Below are 25324 nucleotides of genomic sequence, written 5' to 3'. Positions count from 1 at the left end.
CATGGCTCCTTTGTAAGGCAATCAGGGGTCTTCCTCTGTGCCCTCACAGCTCCAACCACATCCAACATTTTTTACTGTCATTTATAGTACCTTCCTCATTGCTTATGTGGTGCTGAGGAATCGAACCCAGGGCCTCGGGCATGCAAGGCAAGTGTTCTACCACTGAGCCACCTTCCCAGCCCAGTACCTTCCTCATTGGATTCAGATTACTTACTTTGATGACAGTCAAGCTCCTTCCTCAGAATAAGAGTAAAAAAATGGGTTGCTGGTGGCTCAAGTCTCTAATTCTAGCTACTCAGGAGACTGGAATCTGAACGTCGTTTCAAAGCCAGCCTAGGAAGGAAAAATCTCTGGGATTCTCATCTCAATTAACCACCAAAGAGCTGGAAGTGGAACTGTGGTTCAAGTGGTAGAGCCCTAACCTTGAGTGAAAAACTTAGAGAACAGTTCCTTGGTCCAGAGTTCCAGCCCCAGCAGTGGTGACTTTGCATGAGCGCACGCACACACACACATACACACACACACACACACACACACACACATACACACACACACACACACACACACACACACACACACACACACACAAACACACAGGAGTAAAATCTGAGCCCCTCTGTTTCAGACTCCTCTGCATCTGCTTCCTTCTTATTCAATCATTGTATCCTTCCTCTCTGCTCTGTTCTGTTGCCTCCAGCATACATCACCAGCTGTTATACCCCATTCACTAATTCATCATGTTTACTCCATTACCCTTGCATCACATGAGCAGGAAAACTCCACAGCAGGAGTTTTGTAGTGCTCACAGGGGTATCAAGTAGCCAGGGCGTGGACACCAAAACCACTCTTTCTTTAATGAATGAAATCCAACCTCTGAGCTCCTTAAAGGATTTGGTTTTATTTGTAAACCCAGGATATACCTGGCACACACAGCCTATTTAATAAGAATTAGTTTCACCAACTTTCCATTGGAGAAATAGGGTGATTCTGGAATCATTTTAATGGATAGAAATCAAGGAAAGACCCAATTATTTAATCACCTGTCAGCTTTCTCCATCATTTCCCCATTTCATATTCATTACCAATAATAACACGGTTTTGAAGTTCCACTGAGGGACTACACACGCGTACAGTACAGTGGAGGTGGACTGTCACACAAATGTTTGCAAAGTTATAGACACTTAGATATTTATTGCACTCACTACACGTTTATTTGCATACAACACTAAAGTAACATGGCCAGTGCCAAGCACTTGAGAAGCATTTTCCTGGGGGGGTGGAGGTGGGGGTGGAGGATATGGAGGGGTGGGGTAGGTAGTGAGACTTTAAGGTGGCTTTATGGAATTGCATGTTAGAACCTACTGCAGTAGGTTCAGAAGGAGGCTGATCCTGCCAGAGCGGAGAAATAGAGAGGAGGACACCTACTGCGTCTGCCATCCTAAGGCTGTTTCTAGCTCCAAGATCCTAAGAAGGGGTAGGAAGGACAAGGAACGATGAAAGGGAAGGAACAAGGGCGGGGGGAGCGGAGAAAAGGTCCCAAGTAACTTTTTGACATCCTGCGCTTCATGCTTGGATTACCACGTTAACCTACTGAAGACGATTTTAGCACCCCGGGGGACGCCACACCGGCTCCTTTAAGAGGCAGTCCCGGCCTTCCCATGTGCCAGGCTGGCGGAGCCCCAGGCAGCCTCCAGGTGGGTGTGCGCTGGACCGAGGCCACCTTAGCAGGGGCGGAGGATGGCGCGGGGCCCGCGCTTTTCCTCACCGCCCTGGCAGTGGCGCGGCGGGCATGGCAGAGATGAGGCCGGGAACAGCGACGGGGCAGCAGCTCAACGCGCTGCCCGATCACTCGCCGCTGCTGCAGCCGGGCTTGCAGGAGCTGCGGCGCCGGGCCCGGGAGGCGGGAGCCCCGTTCTCGGATTTGCCCTTCCCCGACGCCTTCCTGCTGCGGTTCCTACGCGCTCGGGATTTCGATCTGGACTTGGCCTGGCGGGTAAGCACGCAGCGTCCCGCGGCTGTGCTGTGCGGGACACCCGCCCGCGCCCCCGGGCTAGGCAGACAACCCCGCGCGCACTGCCCACCGCCTGCGCGGGTGCGCAGAAATCCCGAGCTGGTCCTGCCCGTTTCTCAGGGATAGGAAAGTCTCCTAAGCCTGCGGGTATAGAATTTTTTGGGGGGAAATGCCTTCCCCTTCCAAGACAGACTGCTGTCACAGTGAACAAAGCCACCGTGGAAAAGCTGGAAGCTCAGACCTGCCCCATCGGGGCAGTTAACTCTCAATGTGGCAGGGAGGGGGGACAGGAGGTGGGAGGGAAAATTGTGGGTAAACTGAACCTCCGACACCATACCATGGTCTTATGAATAGTAATACTTCAATGTGAAGTAGTACAAGCAGCTCAGGATATTTGAATCCTGGGAATTCAAGTATCAAACACACCCGTTTTCCAGGTGTGCCCCAGCTGGTTGGGAGAAAAGTGGGGGGAGGGGGGGATGAAAAATTGAAAGTCAGATGCAACCTTGAGTTTGTCACTTGGGATTCAGCGTCCTTATTTGGTAAATAACGGTGAGGACGCTTACCTTTATTGATTAGTTTTGAGAACTGAACATTGACCTTTTAACGGTTAGAGCAAGGTGTGCCCAGCACAGTGTCTGACCATAGTGTAAACATTGTACCAGATGTAGCCCATCCGCCAAGAGAAAATACCAGTGGGGCTCAGGATCAGTTTTGTTAAATGAATTTTTAAATTACAAAAACAATGCATATGCTATAAAAATAATACAATAAGCCAGGCTCTGGTGGCTCAAGCCTGTAATCCTAGCTACTCAGGAGGCTAAGATCTGAGGATCACGGTTCAAAGCCAGCCCAGGCAGGAAAGTCCATGAGACTCTGATCTACAATAAAAACCATCAGAAAAGTGGAAGTGGTGCTGTGGCTCAAGTGGTAGAGCGCTTGCCTTGAGCTGAAGAGCTCAGGGACAGCGCCCAGGCCCAGAGTTCAAGCCCCATAACTAACTCAACAACAACAAAAAAATACAATAATACAAAATAGTAAAAAGTGAAAACTTTTTTTTCAACATCATTTGAAATCAGCATACATTCGCTGCATGTACAAACAGATTAGATTATACAAAGTAAAATTTAAAAAGTAATTTCTACTGGAAAAACTTCCCATCCCTAACCTTAGATGACTAGTCAAACCTGTTCTATCTTCACACCAGCAGGTACCTGTGGTTTTCATATTTTGCTTTTCTTATAAGATTTGAAGTGGAGATAATCTCTTATGAAAATGTGTCCATATACATCTTAATTTTATTGGGCAGCTATTATTCCATAAAATAAGTACATTAAAGGTATCTAACTGATCTGTTTGTTGGAAATAGGGGTTACTTCCTCTTGTTGCTGGTAGTATCTGTATGATATTTATGCCTTCAATTATTTTAAGACATCTATTCTTTGTCCAACAGTGCAGACAATGCAGTAAACAAGGCAACTGTTGTTTCTTCCATCAGAGGCTGAATTCTAGAATGTCTTCATACATTATTTTGTCATATAAATATGGACTTTTTCTATTGGTTGTGGGGCTTGAACTCTGGGCCTTGGAACTGTCCCTCAGCTCTTCAGCTCAAGGCAAGTGCTCTAGCACTTGAGCCATAGCGCCACTTCTGGTTTTCTGATGGTTAATCAGAGATAAGAGTTTCTTAGACATTCCTTGCCAGGGCTGGCATTGAACCGTGATCCTCAGATCTCAGCCTTCTGAGTAGCTAGGATTACAGGCTTGCCCCACCAGTGCCCAGCTATAAGTTCAACTTGCAGAACTACCAGGCATAGTTCTTTTTTTTAAATTTTTTTTTAATTTTAATTTTAATTTTTTGTGAACATACTGTACAGAGGGGTTACAATTACATGGGCAGGATAATGCGTACATTTCTTATCAAGCATTGCAGCCTCCTCCTTTGTTAACCCTTCACATCCCTTCCCAGCAACCCCCTCCCCCCCCACCCAATCCTCCCCCCCACCCAATCCTCCCCCCCCCCCAGCTGTAAAGCTCATTTTCCACATGACAACTTGTACTTCTCATTGTTGCAACAGGTTCACCTGTATCCTTAAACGACTTGTTTTTCCCCATCTCCTCCACAAATTATACCGACATCAAATATAGTGAAAGCAGGAGTTATACTGTGGGGGAGGGACATGCAAAGCAACAAAGAAATAATCTTATAAATGTGTTAGAAACAAATGCATGAAAGAAAAAAACATTAAAATACATATCTAAGGGTTCATTTTCCTAACATCACATTATCTGACCGTTTCTGCTTGACTCATACCTATACTAGATATTGCAAATAAGGGAAACCATGGGACCTATGTTTCTTTGGGCCTGGCTTACTTCACTTAATATAATTTTTTCCAAGTCTTTCCATTTCCTAACAAATGGGGCAATGTCATTCTTTCTGATGGAGGCATAGAATTCCATTGTGTATATATACCACATTTTCTTGATCCATTCATCTACTGAGGGGCATCTGGGTTGGTTCCATATCTTAGCTATGGTAAATAATGCTGCAATAAACATAGTTGTGCTGGTAGCTTTAGTGTGGTCTTGTTTGTAAGCATTTGGGTAAATGCCCAAAAGTGGGATTGCTGGGTCATAGGGGAGCTCTATGTGGAGTCTTTTGAGGAACCTCCATACTGCTTTCCAAAGTGGTTGAACAAGTTTCCACTCCCACCAACAATGAAGTAAGGTTCCCTTCTGTCCACATCCCCTCCAGCATCTGTTGTTGTTAGAGTTCTTAATTTTTGCCATTCTAACTGGAGTGAGGTGGTATCTCAATGTTGTTTTGATTTGCATTTCTTTTATGGCTAGGGATGTTGAGCATTTCTTCATGTGCCTATTGGCCATCCTTCTTTCTTCTTCAGAGAAGTTTCTCTTTAAGTCTTTAGCCCACTTATTTATTGGGCAGTTGTTTCTTTGAGGATTTGTTGTTGGGGGATTTAATTTTTTGAAACCGGGCATAGTTCTGAGAAAGACAGGGAACTGTCTTCCATAGAGTCCACATTCCTCTTTTAACTGACAAAAATGTGTATTACAGAATGTCTTCTTCCTATTAGAAAATACAATTTTTGTGAGAAGGAGAAGGAATAAATTCACCTTAAAGAACTCAATGAATATATCAGAACCTACAATGTGCTGGTTGTTCTGGCTGCCTTTGGAAATGGCTATTTAGGTCACCAATTATTTCTCTGTTGGCAAATTGACTGACTTTTTTTTCTTTCTTACTTTTCAGTTGCATTTAACTCATAGCAACAGTGTCACTTTTTAAAGTTAAGAAGAATTAATTAGATGAGGAGACAAAACAGAGAGGCATACAAAATAAAGAGGAGATAAAGTGAGTGTGTGTGTGTGAGAGAGAGAGGAGACACAGAGACAGAGAGAGACAGAGAGACAGTAAGACAACCCAGTCCACCTCTTTGCACTCCACAGCTCTGCTTCTCTCATTTTCCAGTTTCACCCCCATAACATTTGTAATTTCTCCTCTAGATGATTATTACCACTGTTTTTGTGAATGCAGAGACAATCTTTATTGTAATAACTTTCAAATAGAAAATGTCTTTTCCTTTTTTTCTGAGTTGTGTCTCCACATTATTAATGGATCTCTTTAAACTCAAAAGCATATAACTATTTTAAGAAAATGAGAAGGCCAACATTTAGAGGAAGAAAAAGTAACATATAATAATGTCATGTCGATTAAATATTTATGATGGTTCTTCCAGATACCACCTTCAAGTCCTCTAGAAAGCAGGATTCTTTTTTTTTCTTCTTTTTCCCAGGTTGTTTTGTGTGTGTGTGTGTGTGTGTGTGTGTGTGTGTGAAAATACCTTACAGAGGGGTTATAATTACATGGGCAAGGTAATGAGTACATTTCTTTTTTTTTTTTTTGGTCGGTCGTGGGGCTTGAACTCTGGGCCTGGGCGCTGTCCCTCAGCTCTTCAGCTCAAGACGAGCGCTCTACCACTTGAGCTACAGCGCCACTTCCAGTTTTCTGGTAGTTTATTGGAGATAGGAGTCTCACAGTCTCTCCTGCCCGGGCTGGCTTTGAACCGCAATCCTCAGATCTCAGCCTCCTGAGTAGCTAGGATTACAGGCGTGAGCCACCAGCACCCGGCTTATGAGTACATTTCTTATCAAGCATTGTAGCCTCCTCTTTTGTTTCCCATCCTTTCTCATCCTCCCCCTCCCCCCTACTCAATCCTCCCCCCCACCAAAGTTGTAAAGCTCATTTTTGACATAACGACTTGCACATCTCGTTGTTGCAATGGGTCCATCTGTATCCCTATTTAAACGATTTTTTCCCTTCCCCCCCACAAATTATACCAACATCAAATACAGTGAAAACAGGGGTTATACCGAGGGGGAGGGACATACAAAGCAACAAAGAAATCATCTTATAAATATGTTAGAAACAATCGCAAGAAAGAAAAAACATTTGAATAATTATCTTGGGGTTCATTTCACCTTACATCAACTTATCTGACCGTTTCTGCTTGTCTCAGACATACACTAGTTATTGCAAATAAGGGATACCATGGGACCTATGTTTCTTTGGGCCTGGCTTACTTCACTTCATATAATTTTTTCCAAGTCTTTCCATTTCCTAACAAATGGGCAATGTCATTCTTTCTGATGGAGGCATAGATTTCCATTGTATAGATACCACATTTTCTTGATCCATTCATCTACTGAGGGGCATCTGGGTTGATTCCCTGTCTTAGCTATGGTAAATAATGCTGCAGTAAACATAGTTGTGCTGGTAGCTTTAGTACCGTCTTGTTTGTGATCATTTGGGTAAATGCCCAAAAGTGGGATTGCTGGGTCATAGGGGAGCTCTATGTGGAGTCTTTTGAGGAACCTCCATACTGCTTTCCAAAGTGATTGAACAAGCTTACACTCCCACCAACAATGCAGTAAGGTTCCCTTCTGTCCACATCTCTGCCAGCATCTGTTGTTATTAGAGTTCTTGATTATGGCCATTCTAACTGGGGTGAGATGGTATTTAAATGTTGTTTTGATTTGCATTTCTTTTATGGTTAGGGAGATTGAGCATTTCTTAATGGGTCTATTGGCCATCCTTCTTTCTTCTTCAGAGAAGTTTCTCTTTAAGTCTTTAGCCCACTTACTTATTGGGCAGTTGTTTCTTTGAGGATTTGTTATTGGGGATTTAATTTTTTGAGTTCCAGGTATGTTTTAGATATGAGACCCTTGTCCGTTGTATGGTTAGTGAAGATCTTCTCCCAATCCATGGGCTTTCTATTGATTTTACTAGCTATGTCTTTTGCCATGCAGAAGTTCTGCAATTTCATGCAATCCCATTTGTCCAGCCTTTCTTTGATTTGTTGTGTTTCCAGGTCTCTATTAAGAAAATTTTGGCCTGTGCCAAGGAGACCTAAGGTTTCTCCTATTCCATCCCGTAATGTCCGGAAACAGGATTCTTTTATTCTTGTATCTGTTATTCAGGTATACTGCTCCTTTGGTTCTCCTAATTAATTTGATTAATTCCTATTCTAGTATGTTTCAAAACATATTTTAGTATGTTTCAAAGTAGTACAAAAGGTAGTGTTCTAGTTATTTCTTGCTAAGTAACTTACTGGTTGAAAAACACAACTTTGTAGTTGTTTGTGTTCTCTAGTTCGGCAGGGCTCAGTGCAAATGGTGTCTTTTTTTATCCAGGGTGGCATCAGATGAGAAGTTGGCTGAAGTCATGTGATCAGGATAATATCTTCTCCTTCAGAGAAGGCATCCATGTCTCTCCACATGGCCAGTTACTATTTAGGAATCTTACAGGTGTTTGGATCCTCAAGTGAAAGTTCTGAATAACCAGATTATTTATTTATTTATATTTTTTATTTGCTTGTTTTGTGTGTGCCTGTCTTGGGACTTGAACTCAGAGCCTGGTGCTGTCCCAGCGCTCTTTTCTTCAAGGCTAGCACTTTGCTTCTTGAGCCATATCACCATTTCTGCATTTTGGGTGGTTAATTGGAGATAAGAGTCTCACAGGGTATCCTGCCTGAGCTGGCTTTTAATTGAGATCCTCATATCTCAGCTTCCTAAGTAGCTAAGGTACAGATGTGAGATGCTGGCCCAGTTCAGATTTTTTTCCCTTAAAAGTCTAGTACAATGTCATACGTTTCTATTAATCAGAGCAAATTGTAAGGCAAGTATACCTTTAAGTGGATGGTATAAAATAGATCTCACCTCTTTCTGAAAGGAATGCATGTGAACCTTAGGAGGGGCGGACTTGGTGGTGGTTGTCTGTAAAGACTATCTAGTATAGGTGTACAGTGAAAATTACTCAAACTTGAATTTTGGGTTTATAGCTATACAGCTATCCAAAATCCTGACAACGGCTGGTAAGGTTCATATACAATGTCAGGGCTTTCCTATTGCTCTGCGTGTGTGTGTGTGTGTGTGTGTGTGTGTGTGTGTGTGTGTGTTTGTGTGTGTGTGTGTGTAGTGCTTAAAAACTTAAAAAAAAACATACTGGTATTTGGATTCAGAGCCTCACACTTGATAGACTGGCAAGGTTCCGCTGAGCCATAACTCCAGTCTCTACTGCTGTTACAAAATATTTACCCTGTATGTTGTTTATGGCTAATTTTAATTTTTTTCAGTTACTAAAAAACTATTATAAATGGAGAGCAGAGTGTCCAGAAATAAGTGCGGATCTGCACCCCAGAAGTATTCTTGGCCTTCTGAACGCTGGCTACCATGGAGTTCTGAGATCAAGGGACCTCACAGGCAGTAAAGTTCTTATTTATCGAATTGGTGAGTCATACACAGCTCTTCTTCTTCCCCCATCTCTTCCTCTTCCTCTTTCCTTTGCCTCTTTCCTTCTATTTTTATTTTCTTGGCTGCCATATAGAAAGCTTCAATGGGGCTATTGTTGAGAATTCATGTTTTAAGTCTTTAGGATTAACTTAGGTTTAATTTTGTTTATAACAGTCCTCAGCTATAACACATTTTTAGTAGTTGTGAGAATTTGAACAGAAACATGTGACAATCCTACTTCCATTTCCCACACAGTCAACTTTATAAAAGAAGTGAAGAATAAGAAGAGATATGGTGAGCAAAAGTAAAAAAATGAGCAAGATGAAGTGTTTTAAAAATGTGTAGAAAGAATATTAAAAAAAATCAATTCTGAATGACTAATAATACCAAGTCCAGGAAATCACAGAATCTTGTCTGTTATACTAAGGTATCTGGAGCACTGAGAAGAGAGTATAGTATGTGAAACGTTCCCATGAAACATTTATGGGATGAGTGTGTAAATAGTGACAGCTAGAGCAGTGAATAACTTACACCCTAGAAAGTGTTGCAGACATTGTGTCCCATTAGCTCCTCATTCTTTTCACTGTTTTTCCTTTTTTTTTTTGGTCATGAGGCTTGAACTCAGGGCCTGGTCACTGTCCCTGGGTTTTTTTTTTTTTGTTCAAGGCTAGGGTTCTGTTCTGGATTTCTGGTGATTAACTGGAGATGAGAGTCTCAGGATTTTCCTGCCTGGGCTGGCTTTGAACAGCAACCCTCAAATCTCATTTTCCTAAGTAGCTAGGACTACAAGCATGAGCCACCAGCACCTGGCTCACTTTTCCCTTTTATTCTGATGTGTTTTGGGTGTTTCCTATAGGTTGGCTTCTTCTCTGTTCAGGCTACGCTAATAAAACTATAAAAATAGAAATTCAGTTCCCATGGTTCTAGAGTGCTAATTTTTAGTGCACATAGGATATATATATATATATATATATATCATATATTAATATATATATACAAACACATTAATACATTTAAAAAACATCGTATTTATCTGAAATTCAACTTTAACCAGGTTTTATCAGTCAACTCTGCTTTCTTTTTATTTTCTTTTCCTTTTTATGTTTTGTTTTGATTTTAGAGGGAGGGTTCATAGTAGGACTTGAATACAGGACCTCACAATCTTTTTTTTTTTTTTTTTGCTATATTTATCCAATATTTATTATGGTTGGGAACAAACTGAAATAGAGTGTTCTGGTAGCATAAAAAATTCAACCAGAATGATCAAAGGCAACAAGAAGAAACATTGCCCTACATGATTATGTGCATTTGGTTCTTCACTTTACATTTTAAAACCTCAGAATTGCTAAATATGTACAAAGAAATTCAAAGCACAAAACTTGTTATCTTAGAACTTTTGATAGTATATAATATGCCCAATACACAATCTATTATTATTGCCATTATTATTATTGGTGGTGCTGGTGGTGAGAACCTCACACTCTTACTTGGCACATTAACTTAAGGCTGACTTTCTACCAGTTGAACCACAGGTCTCCTTACTTTTTTTTTTTTGTTGGCCGTGGGGCTTGAACTCTGGGCCTGGGTGCTGTCCCTCAGCTCTTCAGCTCAAGGCAAGTGCTCTACCACTTGAGCCACAGTGGTCTCCTTATTTTTGTCTTGTCTTCTTTCCCTTACTCCTGTGGTTTCTTTATGAACTACCTGAGACAAAACAAGAAATAAAAGCAGCACTATGAGGGCTGGGAAAGTAGCTTAGTGGTAGAGTGCTTACCTGCCTGGCATGCATAAAGCCATGAGTTCTATTTCTCAGTACTACTTAAACAGAAAAAACTGGAAGTAGCGCTGTGGCTCAAGTGGTAGAGTGTGAGCCTTGAGAAAAAAGAAGCTCAGAAACAGTGCCCAAGCCCTGAGTTGAAGCCCCAGGACCTGCAAGAAAGGGAGAAAGAGAGAAAGAGAGAGAGAAAAAAGAAACAACCTAAAACAAAAACCAGCAGATCATAAGAAAGCAATGTGTTATTTTGATCATAAATGCCTTAACCAAATAAATGAACTGATATACTGTGTAGCCTGGATCAATTACAGAATATTAGTTTTAAAAGTGTGTTAACTCAAAGAGATCTTAAAATCAAGAAAACATCTAGGTTTAATGAGGGTTAGAACAAAAAAGATATATGTTTGTGGTGTTATATTATTCTAGGATGAAAAGAAAAATACTTAGAAGAGTTTTTTTGAAAACAAAATAACAGAATAAAGAGTTGTAAGTTTTCTAATTCAATTGAATTAATGGAGTAGCTAAAGAAAGAAATCTGTGGAAGCTTTTCAGTAGTACCTTAGTGTGGGCACTTATCAGGTAGTGCAGACCATATCAACTCTGTGAAGTTAAGTAATAAAATGCACAGATTCTCCCCTCCCCTCCCTCCCGTGCTGGCAGGACAGGCAATTTAAAGTAGAACTGAGGCAGAACAGATCATAAAAAAGGAGGCATGAGACACAGCAGCCAAGAATGTAGGACAAACTACATTAAAGAGCTTGATATATTCCACACAAGGATTGCCAGGTGCTAGTGGCTCACTCCTGTAATCCTAGCTACTCAGGAGAACTAAGACCTGAGAACTGATGGGAGAAGCCAGTTCAGGCAGGAAAGTTCATGAGAATCTTATTTCTAATTATCCTCCTTGGTAGACCACTAGCCTTGAGCAAAAAAATTCAGGGACACAACCCAGGCCTTGAGTTCAAGCCCTAGGACCAGCACAAAAGATCCAAAATAAAACAGCAGAAGCACCATGTGTTGGAAATGAATTGTATAACTTGATGGGGGAAGAGGATGGGGTTGGGAGAGAAAAACCTGGGAGAAAGTGAGGGAGGGGGTGACATTGTTCAAACAGAAATGTACTCATTAACTGCAGCCCCTGTGTACATCACCTTTACAATAAACTTTTTTAAAAGCACCATGTTCCTTGCTTTAAACCTTGTACTCCTTTATGAATGGCAACATTTAGAAGAAGGAGTAGGAGGAAGAGGAAGAAGAGCAGCTCTCTCCCGCTGACCTTACCTGTATGTCCAAATAATAAATGTGCTCTGGGTACTAAGCAATCATATCCTAAAGAGTTAATTCTGGGGGAAAAACAAAAGTTGGGAAAATGAGTCCTCTAGGCACAGAAAGTGTTTGTAAAGAAAAATATTGGTCCCGTAGATGGACACCTGTTGTGAAGGAAGTATCTGGCCGAATGTATCCTTTAAAGAGATGCTCAGAAATCAATAAACCACGTGAAGTGATCAGGCCAATCTTGAAACCTCTTTTTTTTTTTTTTTTGTATTTTTTTAATTGTGAAAATACCATACAGAGGACTTATAATTACATGGGCAAGATAATGAGTACATTTCTTTTTTTAATTTTTTATTGTGTAAATACTGTACAGAGGGGTTACAATTACATGGGCAAGATAATGAGTACATTTCTTATCAAGCATTGTAGCCTCCTCCTTTGTTTCCCCTTCCCATCCTCCCCCCAGCCCCCAATCCTTCCCGCTGCCCCCCCCCCACCAAAGTTGTAAAGTTCGTTTTAGACATAACTACTTGTACTTCTCATTGTTGCAACAGGTCCACCTGTATCCTATTTAAACGACTTGTTTTTCCCCTTTCCCTCCACAAATTATACCGACATCAAATACAGTGAAAGCAGGGGTTATACTGTGGGGGAGGGACACACAAAGCAACAAAGAAGTAATCTTTTAAATGCGTTAATGAGTACATTTCTTATCAAGCATTGTTGCCTCCTCCTTTGTTTTCCCTTCCTATCCCTTCCCATACCCCCCCCCCCCCACATTCCTCCCGCTTCCCCTGTCAAAGTTGTAAATTTCATTTTTGGACATAATGAGTTGTACATCTCATTGTTGCAATGGGTCCACCTGTATCCCTAGTTAAATGATTTGTTTTTTCCCTTCCCCTCCACAAATTATACCAACATCAAATACAGTGAAAGCAGGGGTTATGGGGGGGGGGGGAGGGATATACAAAGCAACAAAGAAATCATTTTATAAATATGTTAGAAACAATAGCATGAAAGATGTAAAGTTCGTTTTCGACATAACAACTTGTACTTCTCATTGTTTCAACGGATCCACCTTTATCCTTATTTAAACTTTACAACTTTGGTGGGGGGGGCCGGGGAGGATTGGGTGGGGGGCAGGGGAGGATGGGAAGGGATGGGAAGGGGAAACAAAGGAGGAAGCTACAATGCTTGATAAGAAATGTACTCATTACCTTGCCCATGTAATTGTAACCCCTCTGTACAGTATTTTCACAATAAAAAATAAATAAAAATATAAATAAATAAATAAAAATAGCATGAAAGAAAAAACATTTGAATAATTATCTTGGGGTTCATTTCACCTAGCATCAACTTATCTGACCTTTTCTGCTTGTCTCAGACATATACTAGTTATTGCAAATAAGGGAAACCATGGGACCTATGTTTCTTTGGGCCTGGCTTGCCTCACTTAATATATATTTTTTCCAAGTCTTTCCATTTCCTAACAAATGCAGCAATGTCATTCTTTCTGATGGAGGCATAGAATTCCATTGTGTATAAATACCACATCTACTCCATTCATCTACTGAAGGGCATCTGGGTTGGTTCCTTATCTTAGCTATGGTAAATAATGCTGCAATAAACATAGTTGTGCTGTTAGCTTTAGTATGGTCTTGTTTGTGATCATTTGGGTAAATGCCCAAAAGTGGAATTGCTGGGTCATAGGGGCTCTATGTGGAGTCTTTTGAGGAACCTCCATTCTGCTTTCCAAAGTGGTTGAACAAGTTTACACTCCCACCAACAATGCAGTAAGGTTCCCTTCTGTCCACATCCCTTCCAGCAAAGTTCACACCGAACTCTCTATGAAGCCATAGTAACCCTCATCCCAAAACCAGGCAGAGACTCATCAAAGAAAGAGAACAATAGACTCATTTCTTTGATGAATATCGATGCAAAAGTTCTCAACAAAATTTTGGCCAATCGACTTCAACAATTCATCCCAAAAGTCATACACCACAATCAAACAGGATTCATTTCAGGGATGCAAAGCTGGTTCAATATACGCAAATCAATTTATATAATTCATCACATCAAGAAGAGCAAGGATTGAGATAACATTATCTCAATAGATGCAGATGGTTATCTCAATAGATGCAGAAAAAGCATTTGACAAGATCCAACACCCCTTTATGATGAAGGTTCTGGAAAAATTAGGAATTCATGGAACATTCCTCAATACAATAAAGGCTGTATATGACAAACCTACAGCAAGCATCATACTTAATGCTGAAAAACTGAAGCCATTTCCTCCTAACTCTTGAAACCTCAATTGATTAGACAATGTAACAGCAAAAGTAACAGAATGTACCAGGTGTTAGAACAGAAAGGAGCACTTATACTAATGTGAATTTGAGCCAACCCTCCCCGCAACCTACTTTTCCACCATAAATCCTCATGATGGTAATACATTCCTTGCACCTGTTGTCAGATGTGCCTATACCCAGGTCTGGGTTGTGTACTTGGTCTGTCTTTGCTAATAAACTTGGCCTCCGCTCTTTTCTTTCTCTTTCTTGTGACAAGTCACAACCCAGGGTAAGACAGACCCTCCTTACTCCCACAACATTCTTCATCTTCCTCCGAGTCACCTCTGTCTCCGCTTTGGCATTCCAGACAAACTTCAGTTAGCCATCTCATGGTCCATACTAACTCACAATCCCTCCTCTGTCTGTCTTGGCCTGATTTAATTCCCATCTCTACTGAAAAGACTGAGGTAATCTCCAGAGACCTTTCCATCTAATCAGATGAATCACCTGAGTTCTACTTTACTTTCCCTTTCAACACAGAGAGCCATTTCCTCTGTTTTGAAGTATCCTCTTCTGAAGCTCTGAATCCTTATAATTCGGTATAGTCTGCTCTTCTGCATCTGGTTTGCAGTTTTACTCACCCTTTATATTCTGAAATTCATTGCGAAAGTGTCATATTTTATCTTCATGTTAAACAGGGTATTCATCTCTATCTTTTTTTAAAATCTCACTTTTTTGGGTGTTTTTATGGTTTGAACTCTAGGCTTTGTGTTTGCTAGGTAATTGCTCTACCAGTTGAGCCACACCTTCAGACTTTAATTTTTCAGCTATGTTCTTGTACTTTTCCAGGCCTGGCCATCTCAGGGATGCTGGGCAAATGGTGGGAGGTGTGGTCAGGGTGTGTACAGCTGCCTGGGTGCTTCTGTAGCTCTCCCTTTCCTGTTCAGGCCTGTATGGACAGATTACCTGTCCCTGAGAGCTGTGGGAGGACAAACCTGTCTACTTGCTCTTTCTAGATTTTCCTTAGAAAATCTTTGGTTGTGCTGATAGTTGCTGAAAGTACCTGAGACAAAGCTTAAAGGAAGAAAGGTTTATTTCAGCTCATGGTTTAGAAGGTTTCAGTCTATGGCTACCAATGTACAGTGGAGGAAAGCTGTTTATGGCAGCCAGGTGAGGGAGCTTAAGAGTGAGAGGAAGTAGCCGGGGACAAAATGTGCCCTTTAAGGGCATGTTTCCTGACCTGCTTCAACTAAGCCTGGTCTCCATTCTCATGAGCCCATTAAGCTATGAATTCATCAATGGATTAATCCTTTGTTGAAATCAGAGCTCTCATGACTCAATCACCTCCCAAAAGCCCCACACAGGAATCCTGCTACATTGGGAGCCAAGCCTTTAACACCTGAGTTGGGTAGGTTTCACATCCAAACCCCAGCACTTACCAAGGTGCTAGCACTACTGCACATAGCCCAAGCACAAGGTTGAAGCATAGCCAAAGCATAGCCAGTATCTAGGCACATCCTTCTCCTGCATGGGAAGGTGGGATTTACTTGCTCATCAAATACAGCCTGTATTCATTGTTCCCTCCCATGTTCTCTGCGTTGGAAAGTTATTCTCTGGTCTAGGCAATCTATTACTCAATTCACGATCATTTGTACATGCTTTTGTTTTTATTGATCCTTTCAGTCTTAAAAGAATTAATTCCCCCAAAGAACCTTTCTGAGTCTTTACACAAACTGATATATGATCTGTGTTTTTTCTTCTCTGTGTGTGTTTTTTAAAGCCTGCTGGGACCCAAAAGTTTTTACAGCTTATGATGTATTTCGTGTAAGTCTAATCACATCGGAGCTTATTGTTCAGGAGCCAGAAACTCAGCGGAATGGAGTCAAGGTTATATTTGATCTGGAAGGCTGGCAGATTTCTCATGCTTTACAAATTGCCCCATCTGTAGCCAAGAAGATTGCTGCTGTACTTACAGTAAGTTTATATTTTAAATTGTTAGCTATAAAACTTTCAAAAATAGCTTTTAAGTGTGTTAGTCATTAGCAATGCAAAGAAGAAATGTAAATAATGTCAGAAATGATGCATATAATTTAATGCTGCTAACAGGAGACATAATTAATTGATTAGAAAATGTAAAAAACTGCAGCCTGATGTGGTGGATCACACCTGTAATCTTAGCTACTCAGGAAGTAGAGATCAGAAGGATCTTAGATTGAGATCAGCCCAGATGAAAAAGTTCCTGAGACCCCCCCATCTCAACCAACAGAATGCTACATCTGGTGTATACCTGTCATCCTAGCTAGGCAGGAAGTGTCAATAGGAGGATCGAGGGCTAGAGTTGCATTGGCAAAAAGTGAGACCCTACTAGAAAAATAACTAATGCAAAATGTGACACACACACACACACACACACACACACACACACACACACACACACACACACACACAATGGAATTCTATGCCTCCATCAGAAAGAATGACATTGCCGCATTTTTTAGGAAATGAAAAGACTTGGAAAAAATTATATTAAGTGAAGTAAGCCAGGCCCAAAGAAACATAGGTCCCATGGTTTCCCTTATTTGCAATAACTAGTATATGTCTGGGATAAGCAGAAAAGGTCAAAAGCTATGTACATATGACCAGATAAGATGAAGTTAAGCGAAATGAACCCCAAGATAGGGACACATGTGTTTTTTTTCTTTCTTGCTATTGTTTCTAACGTATTTATAATGTACCATGTGATTTTTTTTTGTTGCTTTGTATGTTCCTTCCCCATGGTATAACCCCTGTTTTCACTGTATTTGATGTCAGTATAATTTGAGGAGTGGAAGGGAAAAACAAAATGTTTAAATAGGGATACAGGTTGATCCATTGTAACAATGAGATGCACAAGTCATTATGTTGAAAAATGAACTTTACAATATAGGCGGGGAGGGGGGAGGGTGGGAGTGTAGTTATGGAGGTGGGAGAGAAGGGAGGGTAGGGGAAAAACAAAGGAGGAGGTAACAATGCTTGGTAGGAAATGTACTCATTACCTTGGTCATGTAACTGGAACCTTCTGTACAGTATTTTTACAATAAAAAACATATTAAAGTAAAGAGTTGGGAGTCTGGCTTAAATGGTAAAGTGCTTGCTTAGCAAGGTCAAGGTCTGAGTTCAACCCCCACAGTACCTCACCTGAAAAGGAACAAGCTACAAAAATAATGCCCAACTTTAGTTAACTACAAAGACCATACATTACAATAGCAATGTGATTTTTATTTTCTTGTCATGAAATTTTCTTCCTAATTAAAAAATTACTAAAAATTATGATAGCAATACAGTAAGTTTTGGTCGGTATCAATTGATATAGTTTTAATAGCTATTATCTTTATTATAGTAATTCTTCCTGGGAACCTAGCTAAAGAATAACCTTAAACACAGTAAGGGTTTTGTAAATAAGAGTAATGATAATGATAATAGATTACTATGTTCCATGTACTTTGCTAAGTGTATCAAATGCATTTCTATCCAAAAGGTACCCCATGCCTGTGATAGATGGCTATTATTGTCCACATTTTGTAAATTAATAAAGGATGGTAGTGTGGTGACATGGTAGCACCTAGGCACATGAAATCATCTGAATGTATGAGTCATGTTATAAACATCACTTCTCCTACACATAAAGACAGTTGTTTCAGCCTAGCTTTTTTTCCTCTTTTTCTTTTATTTTTGTATGTCAGTCCTGGGGCTTGAACACAAGGCCTGGATGCTGTCCTTGAGCTTTTTTTCTCTCAAGCTAACACTACTACTTGAGCTATAGCTCCACTTCTGCTTTTTTTTGGTGGTTAAATGTAGATAAGAGTTTCACAGACTTTCCTGCATGGACTGGCTTCCAACTGCAAGAGTAGTTAGGATTATAGAATAAGACACTGGAGCCAGGCTCTGCATCATATAATTTTTTGTATGTGTGTCTGTGTTGATTCTGAGGCTTGAACTCAGGGCTTTATACTCTCTCTCAGCTTTCTTGCTCATAGCTAGAACTATACCACTTGAGCCATGCATCCGGACTGGCTTTTTACTGGTTACTTGTAGACATGTGTTATAGACTTTTCTGCTGACTTTGAATTTGATTCCTCCAGCTCTCAACTTTCTGATTAGCTAGGATTAGCTGGGAGTAAGCACTAGCACCTAGCTGATAAGATTTTTTTCTATTCAGTATTAACATTTACAACTTTCTTTCATTTTTTATTTTTTTTTGGGTCCGGTCGTGGGGCCTGAACTCTGGGCCTGGGTGCTGTCCCTCAGCTCTTCAGCTCAAGGCTAGCGCTCTACCACTTGAGCCACAGCGCCACTTCCGGCTTTTTTCTTTTTGCTTATGTGGTGCTGGGAATCGAACCCAGGGCCTCAGGCATGCAAGGCAAGCGCTCTACCACTGAGCCACCTTCCCAGCCCCCATTTACAACTTTCTAAAGGACAGAAGGCATGGCTCAGTGGTACAGTATCTGCCTAAAACTTTCTAAGGTCTGAATTTCTTTGATGCAAAGGACATATACCAATAGAATGGGGTGAGACTCAAGTAGTAGAGTGCTAGGACTAAGTTAAATCCCTGGAACAAACAACCAAAAAGGATGTCAATGTCAAAAGTATGTGTATATGTATGGTGGTATTTTTAAAACTTTAGAATGTTTGATTTTTCAAACAAAAAAGTAAAATAGTAAATGTTCAAAGTCAACATAGGTTCCTTACATGTAACTATTTATGGGCGGGAACAGATTTTTATGGTGAATGTATGTGCTTAGTCTAAACTGCAAGAAAAACTAAGAAATCTTTTTTTATACTAGTAACGGTAAACTGTAAGCCAGGCTTTTGTGTTGGTGGAATAATTATTTAAAAAGTCACAGTTAGGTGTTGCTGTAGCTTTAGAAATTATTCAAAAAAGAAAGTTGTTTTAAGAAATGTAATTGCAATATTTGTTTTCTTATTAAAATGTTTTTTACTTTATTTTCAAAAGGATTCCTTTCCACTGAAAGTTCGTGGCATACATTTTATAAATGAGCCAGTAATTTTTCATGCTGTCTTTTCCATGATTAAACCATTTCTGACCGAAAAAATTAAGGAACGGGTGAGTAAAACATATTCAAGTCATTGATTCTGCAGATTGAACATTGCAAGCTTTTATCATTTAAGGATTTTTTTGATTATCTTCCCCATGAACATCAACCTGTAGCATTGGCCTACTATTCTGAATCTTTAATATGCCAGCTACTCGTATAAATTAAGATTTAGTTGTAATTTTAAACAAGCATGTTGGTTAGAAGGCAATGGGAATCTAGACCTCTCATGTATTAACTGGCTGGAGTGCAAATCCAAATGTCACCTCTAGAGGACAGTGTGGCAATAGATACCGAAATCTGTACATTGCAGACATTATCTGACAGTTTTACGTGTACACAAAGTTACATATACAGAATGTTTATTGCTGGCACTGATTGGAAACTATCAAGTACTCACCATTAAGAGGACACTTAAGTAAACTATGGTTCATCTACGCACCACACACTAGAATACAAGATTTCAGGCTGTACGCAAAATAAAATACACAACATGCAGGCTAGGGTTGATTGTATGCAACCTTTTCTACCAAAAGGGGAGAACCAGAATATATAATTATAGTTTCATAGCAATTACATTAAACGATATTCAGGAAGATACCTACAGTGAACAGAGTGCAGGTAGATTAAGATGGGTAGACTAGAGTTAGTAGCAAGTTTTCTCCCTGTGAATTTTTTAAATCCTGATTTGACTTCTAATTAGATAAAATACAGATTAAAATACACATTTTTCCTAATGAAATGTGTAGCTGAAATGCCTAGGCTCAAGTGGTCCTCCCAGCTCAGTCTCCCAAGTAACTGGTAGTACAGGCATGCACCACTGTGGCTTTTGCTATTAACATCACAAAATTAATTACATATATAATAACATGATTATAACTGGACATTTAGAATTTTATAAACTATATTCTTTTTTTTTTTTTTGGTTGGTCGTGGGGCTTGAACTCTGGGCCTGGGCTGTCCCTCAGTTCTTTAGCTCAAGACTAGCACTCTACCACTTGAGCTACAGTGCCACTTCCAGCGTTTTCTGCTTATGTGGTGCTAAGTAATCGACTCCAGGGTTTCCTGCATGCAACGCAAGCACTCTACCTCCGATCCACCTTCCAAGCCCATAAACTATATTCTTTTATCTTAAGAAAATGTATCTTGTATGGTCAGAAAATTAACATCCTAGAGCTTCTTTATCTGTTATTCTGTGCTGTTTCTTTTTTTCTTTTTTTTGGTCAGTCATGGGGCTTGAACTCTGGGCCTGGGCGCTGTCCCTCAGCTCTTCAGCTCAAGGCAAGCGCTCTACCACTTGAGCTACAGCGCCACTCCGGTTTTCTGGTGGTTTATTGGAGATAGGAGTCTCACAGTCTCTCCTGCCCGGGCTGGCTTTGAACCGCGATCCTCAGATCTCAGCCTCCTGAGTAGCTAGGATTACAGGCGTGAGCCACCAGCGCCCGGCTATTCTGTGCTGTTTCTATCTGAAGAAGAATCTAAATTATCTACTTTTGTGAATCTGGAAATTTTTGGTCACTTTTCATTCTAGCTTTTTAATTTTTTATAAAGTCACAGTTTTGGATTCTTTCTTCCCCCATCTTCAGTGTGGCTAGAAAATAGTTGACCACACTGTTTTCACTCTTTCTTTTGTGCAACTGCAAACAAGTAGCAGGCTTGGGTTTAAGTCTTTTCTTGTTTTTTGTCAGTTGTGGGGCCTGAACTCTGGGCTTGGGCGCTGTCCCTCAGCTCTTCAGCTTAAGGCTAACAATCTACCCCTTGAGGCACAGTGCTACTTCCTGCTTTGTCTGCTTATGTGGTGCTGAGGAATCGAACCCAAGGCCTCAGGCATGCAAAGCAAGCACTCTACCACTGAGCTACCTTCCCATCCCCTGGGTTTAAGTCTTATAAACAAAAATGTGCCACGGTATAACCCCTGTTTTCACTGTATTTGATGGTGGTATAATTTGTGGAGGGGAAGGGAAGAAACAAATTGTTTAAATAGGGATACAGGTGGATTCACTCCAACAATGAGATGTATGTCGAAAAACAAACTTTACAACTTTGGCGGATGGGGGGGGGGGGGGGCAGGGGAAGGGATGGGGGATGGGAAGGGATGGGAAGGAGGAGGCAACAATGCTTGGTAAGAAATGTACTCAATACCTTGCCCATGTAATTGTAACCCCTCTGTATGGTATATTCACAATAAAAAAATATGCATTGTTATTTTGAGTGATATTCTAGAATAAAAAAATAAAAACCCAAGAATGTATTGAACTTAATCGAAAAAGATAATATGGAGAGAGAAATTTCAAAATTGAGAACTTAAGTGAGATACTTCAGTGAAACTTAATTGACATAAAACAGATTTGCCAAAAAAAAAAAAAAAAAGGAGATAACTGAATCTAGCCTTTCTTTTTTTCCTTTTCAGCATTCTGGAAACATTATAAAAGTGTTCATGTTTCCTCTTTCCTGAGAAAATGATTTAGGATTAATGTCTTGATACTTCAGAAAAATTCCAAACTTGTCATTATGAGCTTCCTAGGTAGAAGAGGCTTATTTCCTTCAGCAGCCCTCACATCCCAGTACATCCCAGGGCCTTATTAAGTTGTTCTTCAGTGCACAGATGAGCATTTTCTCCTAGCAATGAAAAAGTTTACTTATTTATTGGTTTTAGTGAGGTTTGCTTTTGGTTCCTATGGCTTTATTTTTAGGAAAGTGTATAGCCAAGTTTTAAAGCTTATAGTACGTAAATATTTAAGGTTCTCTAACATACTTTCCTGATACACAGGCCAAGAGAATCCATTGGTTATACCACATAAATCATTAGGGGCTTAAATGTGTGCTTCTACTTACTTTAAATTAATACCAGTTAGTATATTTTAGTGTCTTGTGCAGTTTTAAGAATGCCAAGCTAAAGCTAGGCACCGGTGGCTAATTTCTATAATCCTAGCTGAGAGGCTGAGTTCTGAGGATCATGGTTCAAAACAAGTTGGGTCAGAAAAGTCGGTGAGACTCTTATCTCCAATAAACTAGCAAAAAGCTGGAAGTAGAGCTGTGGTGCAAGAGACAGAGTGCCAGCCTTGAGGGAAAAAGCTAAAAGACAGTGCCCAGGCTCTGAGTTCAAGCCCTCACAGGAGCACAGCAACAACAATAAAATGTCAATGTAAGGGACTCATGAAATTCTATGACTCCCATCAGCACAATGTTACCATAAGCAGAAATCTTAGATTCATAGCTGAACAAGACAAGTAATCAAATACCTTTCTAACCTGGAAGTTAGCATATCCTGTTTAATGGGGTCCATTGGTTTCCCCACCAGAAATGATGAAAGGCAATTGGGGGAGCATATCTTCTAAAACATTTTGATTATTTCAGATTCATATGCATGGGAACAATTACAAGCAAAGTTTACTTCAGCATTTCCCCAAAATTCTTCCTCTCGAATATGGTGGTGAGGAATTCTCCATGGAGGACATTTGTCAGGAGTGGACAAATTTTATCATGAAGTCCGAAGAATATCTCAGCAGCATTTCTGAGACCATTTAGAGAGAAGTTCTTTCCTGTGAATGAATGTCCAAACTGAAAATTCACGAGTGAGATTCAATCTGGTCTCATAAATGAAAGAACAATCCTCTAAACTAATTCATGTTTGTCTGATCTTTAACAAAGTAAAGAAGAAATCTCTTGCATAAGCCATATGGGTATTTGGGAAAACATTTTACTTTTTAAATATATATTTTTCTGCTTTTGAAGTAATTGAATGCTAGTGTACCTTAAAAGCATAAAAGAGATGGTGGATCTTCAAACTTGGAGAAGTAACTTAATTATTTCTAAAGGCTGTTATATGTATCTTTATGTATTGTTGAATATCTTTTTGTAAGTTTCTGTTTTTGTATGTATGTTTTTGAAAGTTTAATTTTAAACAAGTTTTCTGATTTCATTATTTAGTAATTAATTTGTAAATCAGTCCACTGAAAAGACATGCCCACATTAGCAACTCATGATAGAAGAATTATTAACACTCATTTGGGGTGGGTATTTTAATTCAGATTGAAATCTAAATAAAGTTTTACAGTTTTTTCTTTGGACCAGCAAGATAATTCATCTCAGGGAAATTCTTGTAGCACATTTGCACAATAAACCTATTTGATCAAAGAGCACATATGCTATAGTACTATAAACAGCATCTGAATGTCTTTATGAAATTTGTCATGCTAATATAATTGATTAAAACTTAAGAAAATATTTCAGGCACAGTTGATGGCTTCTCAATACTGTTTTACATTTTTCAAACAAATCAAGAATGCAATTTCTTTTTGTGGTTATTATAATTATCAGGCTTGTATAGACATTTAGAGAAAGAATAATATTTATTTATCTTATAAATGGAGTATTTTTAGTTGAAGGATTAATAGAACTACATAAAGGAAAGGACATACTTCCATTTTCTAAATCATTACCAATTACGTCTGGTATTTTTCAGAGTATTCATAAAATAATTTAGGTTTTTAATTAGAATATTCAAACTGACCTTTGCAATCTTATTTACTTAAAAAATTATTAATTGGGATGCGTTCTTTCTACCATAGTTTTTGTTAAAAAGTACTTCGTTTACCAAGAAAAACATAATCTCATACTAAACAGGGACTTCAGTTTATGCCCTACATTTTATACTTAACATGACATTCATAATGAACTTTATTTAAAACTTGACAACAGAGTGCATGATGTACAAAATTTGTTGAACATTTGTTCAGCTGATTGGGTTTCAGCACTAATAACAATGGTATCCTGGTGAAAGGATATTTTTCTTTATAAGACAATCAGTCTAATCAGGTGAGCTAGCATGTGATTCTCTGTACATAAAGTATATCTAGCATCAAATTGAGAGGAATGGTAAGTGTTCTTTAGGCAATGTGTATGATTTTAATTTAGTTTTGGGAAGCTAAGTTTATAATTTTTAACAGATAATGTCACTTTCTCAAAAATACTGAAATCTTTATAAAATCATATAATTTCAAATTTTATAAAAATAATGAGATGGTAGGGGAAAAAACAAAGGAGGAGGCAACAATGCTGGATAAGAAATGTACTCATTACCTTGTTCATGTAACTGTAACCCCTTTGTACAATATTTTCAAAATAAAAAAGTTAATTAAAAAAATGGAAAAAACATGAAAAAATGAGAAGCCCCAACAGAACACCTATGGCTTATTCCTCAAAGGAGATTTTTGTCAGTTTCCACTTCATTTAAAATACCTTCTTAAGCTGTGACCCTAACTACTTAGGTGGCTGAGATCTGAGGATCTCGGTTTGAAGCCATTTGGGCAGAAAAGTCTGTGAGACTCTTATCTCCAATTAGCCATTTGTGAAACTCTTACCTCCAATTAACCACCAAAAAGTCAGAAGTGGAGCTGTTCCTAAAGTGACACAGTGCTAGTCTTGAGTGAAAAAGCTAAGGGACAGGGGCCAGGTCTTGAGTTCAAACTCCATTACTGCAGCACACACACATACACACACACACACACACACACACACACACACACACACACACACACACACACAACAAAGAATCCTTACATTCTTATGACCTTCTGAAGGATTTCTTCGCTATAATAAAAAATAGCACTTTGAGTTCAAACTCCATTACTGCAGCACACACACATATACACACATACACACACACACACACACACACACACACAACAAAGAATCCTTACATTCTTATGACCTTCTGAAGGATTTCTTAGCTATAATAAAAAAATAGCACTTAAAATATCTCTCAAGGGTAATTCATTAGTGATGTAATTAGCAGTAATTAGAGCATGTTTAATAAATATAAGCACATTTTATGATGGGTATTTAAAATTTGTAGACAATAAAGCAATTCTTTAAACAATGTGAAATGTCAAGGCAATTTTATAAGATGTCAAGGTGAATAACTGTCTAATTGTCTATGTTAACTATACTGTGACTGAACCTGAGTGCCTTTGAACATGTTAACTCTATCTGTGCTTTCTGTGTTGTTGTACAGTAATTTATATGTATTAATATTGTTAAGAAAACAAAACCTCTTTCATTTAAAAATATG

The 25324-nt window shown here is 39.4% G+C and overlaps 1 protein-coding gene across 1 annotated transcript; it reads left to right on the top strand.

The window, feature by feature from the left end:
* The first annotated feature begins 1765 nt into the window (after positions 1-1765).
* Ttpa (alpha tocopherol transfer protein) lies at positions 1766-23783 on the top strand. The gene is made up of 5 exons (XM_042666475.1): positions 1766-1993; positions 8668-8821; positions 15939-16132; positions 19152-19262; positions 22609-23783. The coding sequence occupies exons 1-5, from the start codon at positions 1790-1792 to the stop codon at positions 22777-22779; spliced, it is 834 nt and encodes a 277-aa protein (XP_042522409.1). The 5' UTR covers positions 1766-1789; the 3' UTR covers positions 22780-23783.
* Positions 23784-25324: the final 1541 nt, after the last annotated feature.

The sequence above is a fragment of the Dipodomys spectabilis genome, unplaced genomic scaffold, assembly GCF_019054845.1.
Source record: "Dipodomys spectabilis isolate Male_0828 unplaced genomic scaffold, ASM1905484v1 ptg000015l, whole genome shotgun sequence".
Lineage (NCBI taxonomy): Eukaryota > Metazoa > Chordata > Mammalia > Rodentia > Heteromyidae > Dipodomys > Dipodomys spectabilis.
The sequence above is the reverse complement of the archived record's forward strand: the minus strand, read 5'-3'. Positions and strand labels throughout refer to the sequence as shown.